This window comes from Vitis riparia, chromosome 6, assembly GCF_004353265.1.
Source record: "Vitis riparia cultivar Riparia Gloire de Montpellier isolate 1030 chromosome 6, EGFV_Vit.rip_1.0, whole genome shotgun sequence".
NCBI lineage: Eukaryota > Viridiplantae > Streptophyta > Magnoliopsida > Vitales > Vitaceae > Vitis > Vitis riparia.
In genome coordinates, this window is record NC_048436.1 from 1,678,114 (window position 1) to 1,687,146 (window position 9,033).

The 9,033-nt window shown below is 35.8% G+C and overlaps 1 protein-coding gene across 1 annotated transcript in view; it reads right to left on the reverse strand.

Annotated features, from left to right (window-relative positions):
• Nucleotides 1-7,671, reverse strand: part of LOC117916514 (probable sodium/metabolite cotransporter BASS4, chloroplastic) — a 59,600-nt gene extending 51,929 nt beyond the window's left edge. The window contains exons 1-4 of the mRNA XM_034832590.1: nucleotides 7,427-7,671; nucleotides 3,576-3,681; nucleotides 2,094-2,201; nucleotides 1,936-2,003 (exon numbers count right to left, since the gene is read on the reverse strand). Of these exons, the coding sequence (XP_034688481.1) occupies nucleotides 1,936-2,003; nucleotides 2,094-2,201; nucleotides 3,576-3,681; nucleotides 7,427-7,603 (459 nt within the window). The 5' untranslated portion in view covers nucleotides 7,604-7,671. The remainder of the gene's footprint in view (nucleotides 1-1,935; nucleotides 2,004-2,093; nucleotides 2,202-3,575; nucleotides 3,682-7,426) is intronic.
• Between the last annotated feature and the right edge of the window lie 1,362 nt (nucleotides 7,672-9,033).

Genomic DNA, 9,033 nt, shown 5'->3' on the forward strand with positions numbered 1-9,033 from the left:
TCTCTTATGGATGGAAGAGGATCCTTGCCCAAAATTCTACCACAAGCCACATTGAATTTCAGGTGAAGTCCAACTAGAAAATCAAACATTCTTTCTCATTCAATCATATCCTTTAGTTTCTTTGGGTCATTCACCCATTCCATTTCCACATTTTGATAGAGCTCTAATTAGCCAAAGTCTCTTTAAAACATTTTAATATTCAGTGACAGATTCAGTACCTTGTTTGGTGGGGACAATCATCACTTTCAAGTCATGCAGCTGGTCTGCCACACCTTTCTTTGGGTAGGTCAAATATCCCTTGCAGTTTGTCAACAAGAGATAAGTCTTGCTAATTTCTGGTTGCATGGAGTGTAACTACCAGGACATCACCATTGAATTCTCAGCATCCCAAGCTCCGAATTTAGGATCATCCACAGCAAGGGGAGAGGAAGTGCCCAACACAAACTTCATTTTCCCCTTGCTTTTTGAGGAAGATTTTGGCTGATTCAGACCATTCCATGAAGTTTGATCCATTCAACTTTGAAGTTGTAACCTTCAGAGTGGGATTCTCCAAAGAAAAGAGCCCTAAATTGGCAATAGTTGTGCTATTGGCAGGAAGGTAATTTTACATGCGTCTGACATTTTTCCAATGAAGGATATGGATGAGGTTATGAAAATTTTTGAGAGAATAGGGCTAGAGGAAAAGCAAAATCAGAGAAGAGTTTCAGACTTCAGTTTGCTCTGATAACATGTGGAGAAAACTGATTTTCATTAATAATGAATAATTGAGATTAGGTGAGGATATATACAAAGTTGGGAGTATATTCTAGGAAATCATATATTTTGTGTAGGCATAATTCTAGGGTGAATGATAGCCTATATATACAAGATCGCTACCATTTAGGATACAATACATAGAAGAAAAGATACAAAATCATAGAGTGAATGAGATCTCCTAAGATTAGGGAGATTTCCTATGGAAAAATTTCAACAATTACCAACACTTCCTTGAGCCAATAAATGTGAGAAAACAACCAAGTAAACCTTCTTTTGTCCTTCACCAACTCCAAGTTTGAAGGTTCCTAATATTGTGCTCCAACCCCTCGCGGTAACACTCATAATGATGAGTACTAAAGGCTCTTAAAAAAACTCAACTCCCCATGAAGAGTTTTAAATGCACTAAGCAATGGAAGTCAATGCTTTCAAGGTACCTAGCTCAAAAATGGTGTTCTCACAGAGAAATGAACAAAAGAGGCTTACAAAGCGAAGAAAAATGAAGCTAGAACAGTCAAAATATGCATTAAAAATGAGCAGACAACCCATCCAGGCATCAACCAACTGTTGAACAGTCACAATCACCATTTAAGAATCAATTCAAAAAACTAGAAAGTAGAGAGCAAATGGCCAATCATTCTTAGGTGGCCTGTCTAGGCTTAAAATACAATTTCTGCAAGGGTGACGGCCTGCTGGTCCCCTTATGACTGACACCTTTCCTACAATGCAGCCTATTTTTGTTAAAGACAACCCAATTTTGCAACCAAGTCCCATGGCATGCAAAATGCTCTAAAAACATGTAAAATTATATGTTGACACCTGCAAAGCTCAATGGAGGGATCCATCATCTTCACTTCAAATAAATAGCTTACTAGTGGTCTTCAAGTGATCATCTCATCCTATAGTTAGACCAAAACTACCCAAGGTCATGAAACAGCCAGCCCTATAAGTTCCATTGCCTTCACTATGGCTCTCATAACCTAAGTTCAAACTAGATAAGTGTATAAAAAATGAGAATTCAAAAGACAATCAAATAAAATATAATCTTAATTGATGAAATCTTCTTAAGAAAAAGTTAGAATCTGATGCTTGCATAAAATTGCATATGAGAGCCCGATAAAAGACCTTCTAGCAAAGGAACTTTCAACATGCAGTAGGTACATAAAAAATTGGAGATCATACTAGACCAAACACTAATGCAGGCCATGCTTCTGCAACTGCTCTAATTTCCCCACCCTGCAACTTCAGCCCTGTGAAGATTAAATGAGTTGGTGATGGAAGGTTAAAAGGAACAGGATGAAAATAAACAAATAAAACAAATAATCTGTTGAAATTCTAACCTGAAATAATAAAAATTCCAAAAGTGCTAACTGTCGATAAGGAATATCTGTGTGCAATACAACCAAGGGTAGGATTTGTGATTCCTAGAGCTACTCCGCTGATCAGAGCTACATAAATTAGATTTACAAGATCAATATAGTATATTTGGAAACATGGGGTAAAAAGAAAAGGAGCCCTTAAGGCCTAGTTCAAGTGGTCTTAGGTTGGAATGGGTTTATAGGAGGTTCCAAGTTCAAGTCTCATGGGGACCAAATAAAGGTGTAAAATGTAAAGGAAAGAAAAGACCTTGTGAGGTCAAATAAAAAAGTTGTCTCAAAATTTTGCACATTAACTTTTTAATAAGGTAAATCCAATTCCTTTTTAGAAGAGGTTTTCTCAGTTTTTTTATCAGGTTTGTACATCTTGGGGAGGACTTCTCATCCTTCTCCTGTTTTTATATTTTAATACAATTGTTCGTTTCTGATTAAAAAAAAAATTTCCTTCTAGCAATGTAAACCAGATATCTTGGTGGGGACTATGAAAGAGCAAGGGAAATTGTGTGAAAAACCTTCTTATCGTTTGGAAATTACAAAGCAATTTATAAAGCTTAGGGTTCAAATAAAAAAAAAAAGAAAAATAAATATTTAGAATTGGCCTATATTCTTGATTTTCCTTAATCTATACTTTTCTAAATAGAATAGTCAAAGTAAAAAATATTGTACATAATCAAGAATCAACACACTTTTTTTTTTATAGGTAAAGAAGAATTGAATTAAAAGTGTCTACCAACAGAGCACACAAAAGTATACACAAAGTATACAAGGCATTAAAGGTCATAAGAGGCTAGGAATCAACACATCAAACCATAATTAAGAATATATATGGGAAAATCAAACAAATTAGGAAATCAAAGGAAATTAAAGATCAGTTCACATTCCAACACCCCCACACACCCCTTCCTTTCCTCTCAAGTTAGTTTGAAGATATTTTTTATCTCCAACTTGCTTGTGATAGTCTTGGAAGTCAGACTTGAAATATCCTTTGTACAAATATCAGTAAGCTGTTTACTCATTAGAATAAATGGTGGGCAAAGCTATCCACTATCAATTTTTTCCTTGAAGTATCTATCAACTTCAACATGTTTTCCCTTGTCATGTTTTACAAGATCATGTGCAATGCTGATGTTGCTTTATTGTCACAGTATGACTCCATAGGTTCTTTTGTTCTCACACTTAATTCTTTTAGAATGATTTTCAACTAAAGCAGTTCACAAATTCCTTGAGTCATTGCTCGAAACTCATCTATTCACTATATCTTGCAACTTTTGGTTGTTTTTTGCTTCAACAAATTAAAGACTTTGTTGAAGATTCATATAATAACATAAGTATCCAGACAAACCTATTAAACAAATAAATAAATAAGCATCCTGACAAACAATATTTCTTATATACACACACACACATATTGTGAATAACATAGAAATAAATGAAGATCAGTATCACCTATTGGAAGGAAGTTAGATGCCACAAAGTTTGATAGCGCTTTTGTCAAAGATAACGAATTTACTGAATTAAAAATCTTTCCATGATTACTTCCATCAGAATTCGCCTGTAAGACAAGGAATTCTTCTTTAACCAGAGGCAATATACAAACTGCAACAAGAACCAATCAGCCTAAAGAATATGATTGTGGATATCAAAGAAAAGAAAAAGGAAAGCAGAAAGAAAGAAAGCTCATACATAGACCGTCAGGCATTGGAGAGCTTCCATCACTAATTATGGAACTGCTACCATGTTCAGTATCATTTGTAAGATTTTTTTACAAAGATGTGAAGGATTTTCCATTCTCACCATCTGGATACTTAACTGCTTTTGTGATGTTATACATATAATGTGTGATGAGTTTATAATAGTATATTTTTGTAAGAAAATAAGATACATTAAACACCTTCACCCACCATGAATTGGCAAGCATTCACAATCTACAACTTCTTAAAACCAAAGGGGAATAAGTCAAATGCAACCATAGCATGGTAAGAATGTGGTCAACTCCTTATATTCATATATTATAGGAAAATTATTATATATGGGCCGAAATAACTACAGAGGACCATAGACAGACTCCGAAACCAAAACCATAGCCAGATATTTCAGCAATTGCACACCCCACCTATCATAACTTCACACGGCGTCTCTTCTAGAATAAAAACTACCTGGCCCCATAAACTCTGACCTAGACTTGTATCCTAGGCCTAAAGTATTTTTTTTTTTTTTTTTTGATAAGTAAGCACAGAATATATTGATAAGAGGCCAAAAAGCCACACGTATACAGGGGGTATACAAATTAGCTAAGCCTCACCACCAAAAAACAACAAAAAACCCACCAGCCCTTAATTGTAGGCTATCCACTCCAACGAGCCTATAAGAGACATCGACCTCTCTCCACTATACATTCTCGCCCAACACCATAAATTACAGACAAAAGAATTTTTAAGTTTCTGAATATCTATCATCCCTCCCCTAAAAGCAAGCCTATTTCTTTCCTTCCAAAGGGTCCAAAAAATGTACAACGGTATAGACTTCCATATCTTTTTCCTTTTTTTCCCTACAAAAGGGCCCCTCCAGCTTAACAAGACCTCCTTTACAGTTTCTGGAAAGACCCACTGAACACCAACTAAAGCACATATCATATCCCATAGGACTTTTGCCACTGTACAATGTATGAGGATGTGATTTACAGTCTCCTCTTCGCAACCACACAAGAAGCACCGATTAGGGAGGTGCCACCCTCTTTTCTGAAGCCTATCAAGCGTAAGCACCTTTCCCCAAGTAGCTTCCCAAGCAAAAAACAGAATTTTTGTTGGGACTTTATCCACCCAAATGTTGTTCTTCGGGAAATTATTAGCCACGGTATTTACCACCAAGTTGTATGCTTCTTTTACTTTAAACTGTCCGTTTCTCCCCCCTTTCCAATAAACAGCATCCTCTTCTAAAGTAGGCTTGAACCCCCTCAAAAAATGGAGCATATTACCTACCATTTCCAGCTCCCAATCATTGAAACCCCTCACAAATCTTAAATCCCAATCACCATGGCCCACATTCTGATCCCACATTTCTTCTACTGTGCCATTCCTATTAACAACCATCTCATAAAGGTGAGGAAACCTTTGGGACAGCACTGTACAACCGCACCAAGAGTCATTCCAAAAGCTGATTTTGGAACCATTCCCCATATTAAACGCCATGTTTTCCCAGCACCACTCTTTTTCCTTCATAATTTCCTTCCAAACCCCTACTCCAAACGCCCCATTGGCCTTTTTGGTCATCCACCCAAGACCCTCTCGCCCGTATTTCGCCAAAAGCACTTGTTTCCACAGATTTTCCTTTTCACAAGCAAACCTCCAAATCCATTTTCCCAACAACGCCTTGTTTAGCGGGGTTAACTTCCTTAGACCAAGCCCCCCCTTTTCCTTCTCCGTACACACAACCTCCCACTTGACAAGGTGCACTTTCCTTTCCAAGTTTCCTCCTCCCCAAAGAAAATCCCTTTGCACTTTTTCAAGCCTTCTCGCAACCGACTTTGGCATACGGAAAAGAGACATTTGATACAATGGTATACTAGCCATTGTGCTCTTAATAAGAATGAGTCTCCCGCCTTTGGAAATATATTGACGCTTCCAATGCGCAAGTCTTCTTCTCATCTTCTCTTCCACCCCATCCCACACGGCAGCACTCTTGTTAGGAGCCCCCAAAGGCAACCCTAGATACACCGAAGGCAAAGAGCCCACCTTGCAGCCCAATTCCGCAGCCATCTCCTCCATCTCTTCCACCTCTCCAACCGGGAATATTTCACTTTTATCCAGATTTATCCTTAATCCTGAGGCGGCTTCAAACCAAAATAGAATCCAACCCAAATAAGTTAGGAACTCCTTCTTGGCTTCACAAAAAACTATAGTATCATCCGCAAAAAGTAGATGGGAAACATGCACAGGCTGCCCTCCTCCTCCTTGGATCCTACATCCCGACAAAAACCCCCCTTCAACAGCCCTCCTAATCAGATTGCTCAACACCTCCATCCCCATCACAAAAAGGTAAGGGGAAAGGGGATCTCCTTGCCTCAACCCCTTAGAACTACGAAAGAACCCAGCCGACACTCCATTCACCAACACCGAAAACTTGGCTGTGGATATGCAACTCCACATCCACCCCATCCACTTTGGACCGAACCCCATCTTTCTCATGACTTTCATCAAAAATTGCCAATTTAAACTGTCGTAGGCTTTCTCTATGTCCAGCTTACAGATAAGACCTCTCTCTCCCCTTTTTTGCCATGCATCAATTACTTCATTTGCAATTAAGGAGGCATCAAGGATCTGCCTCCCCATTACAAAAGCATTCTGATCAGTTGATACCACTCTCCCTATCACTTTTTTGAGTCTATTGGCTAATACCTTGGCCAAGAGTTTGTACAGCCCCCCCAAGAGACTGATTGGCCTAAAATCCGCAAGATCCTCTGCCCCCCCCTTCTTGGGAATCAAAACCAGAAACGAATTGACTTATATATATGATTCCTTTCTAGCGATCATTGTAAAAGGTTCTTCACCGTCCATAAATTTGATTAATCAATTAAAAAAGGATTACTAATTCAAATTCATTTCAAATAAATCAGTCGTCTTGTGGTCAATGATCATATTTATATATTTTTCCATGTATGCCAACCTAACACCCACACGTCATATATATATATATATGATTCACTAGGTTCTCATGTCAGATAAGCATGAGAATAGGTCTTAATTAACATATTCTGAAAATTGGTTCGTGGAGAGGGTTCTTTAAATGCATCTCTAACCAAACATAATGTATAAATTCCCTCAATTCTTCCCAAAAAAAAGGGGGGAAAGAAAATTACAAGGAAATTGAAGGCAGTGTCATTCCAAGAATCGATGCCAAAAAAGAAATCATCCAGATGAATTTTAAACATCTCATTTCAACATTTTCCTCTCTATCGATCATTGTAAAAGGTTCTTAACCGTCCATAAATTTGATTAATCAATTAAAAAAGGATTACTAATTCAAATTCATTTCAAATAAATCAGTCATCTTGTGCTCGATGATCATATTTATATTTGTTTCCATGTATGCCAACCTAACACCCACATATCAAGAATTATTTAAGGCAGCAATGCCATCTCCCGATACTCATATCGAAAAGCAACCCAAAAATTACAGTATCTGCAACCTAGAGCATAAACCTTCATCATAGCCTCAATCCCCGATGTGAAAGCTCTCTACCACAAACCTAAATAATGTAAAGTCAAAGATATCAGAAGAGGAAAAATCTAGAGAGAGACCTGGCCCGAACTCTCGACGGCACGAATGGTCCGTGAAAACGATCGGAGTTTAGGGCAGGAAGGGAAAGACAGAGGGAAGTGAAAAGCGCCGTTGGTCGGAGGAAATGGAATACGGCGAGGAGAAACTCCGGCGAATAGAGGTCTGGAATGTAGGGTCGTTACAGCCCCAACCCCCATCGGAGAATCGCTGAGAGCAGAGCAAAGCAGAGGAGAGCAAAGTCCAACGGCTATATTGTACGAAGACACGTGACTCATTTGCAAACAAATCATTACCCTTTTCCGTTTTCCTATTTTCCTTTTTTTTTTTTTCTTTTTTTCTTTTTTCGGGCATTTTTGTGCAAAATAAATAAATAAATAAATAAAGGAGAAAAAATGAAAGGTTAGAATGGATGAAATAATTGATAAGGGGGAGGTGTGGGTGGGTTATTGATGAAAGGGACGGGTGTGAAGGACATTGCAAAACGGATGAAATATGTTGGGTGGTGAAGAAACTCGTATATAAACCATGTATTTCATGTATTTTACACCTTGTTATAGATGAAACTTGTTTTTAATATTTAGGATAGTATTATAAATAATATATAGGGTATGTTGGTTCCAGAAAGTATTAAGAAAATAAAAAAAAAATAAAAAAAATAATTTTTTTTTTCATATTTGGCTTCACCATGAAAAATATGAAAGAAAATAAAATATTATTAAAATTAGTTAAAATTTTATATATTTTAAAATTATTAAATCTTTATATATTAGAGGAAGTAAATGAAATGAGTTTGAAGAAGTATATACAAATCATTTATTGATTTTGAATCTATTTTTTGCACATCTTTTTAAATTCATTTCAATTATTTTAACTTTTCTATATTAAGATTAAATAATTTAAAAATTATAAAATTTTAATTAATTTTTATTATACTTGATTTTCTTTTGTATTTTCCAAGGTAGAATCAAATATGAAACAAATAATTTTTTAAATATTTTTATTCTTTTTATTAGTGCATTAAACTATTTAGAATAAGTTAGACAATTTTGTTCTATTTATCTTAGTCTATGACCGCGCGTATTTTCTTGTGATTTACATTTCTTTGAAGATTCAAGGTTGATATAGAATCAAGTTCAGGTTAAACAAATAAGTATGGTTGAACTATATAAGAATAATGTAACACAAAACACATAGAGTGGACTTATGAAAACTAGAAATAAAGTTAACTTGGGAAGCAATTTTAAATTGAGAATTTAAAAAGAAAAATCTTTTCAAATAATAAAATTAATTTGAAAAAGAATTTTAAGAGGAATCTTTCCAAATCTTTTAAGGAATTTGGAAAAGAATTTAAATTAAAAATTTTAAAAGGAAAATCTTTCCAAGTATTTTTAAATTTAAAATATGAAAATTTTCCAAAACTTTCTAAAATTCCTAAGTTTTTAAATTATGCTTTAGTAAAATATGATTTCTAAATTGATTCCAAGTCCACTAGCTTTTCTTTTATATATGTCTATTGGGAGAGTTCCCCCAAAGTGTAAATTATAAGTCTCAACTTTTAAGTCATTACTCTCTGCATTTAACCCAAAACTTTTAAATATGTTTTGCTTTCCATTTGTTAGGTTATTGA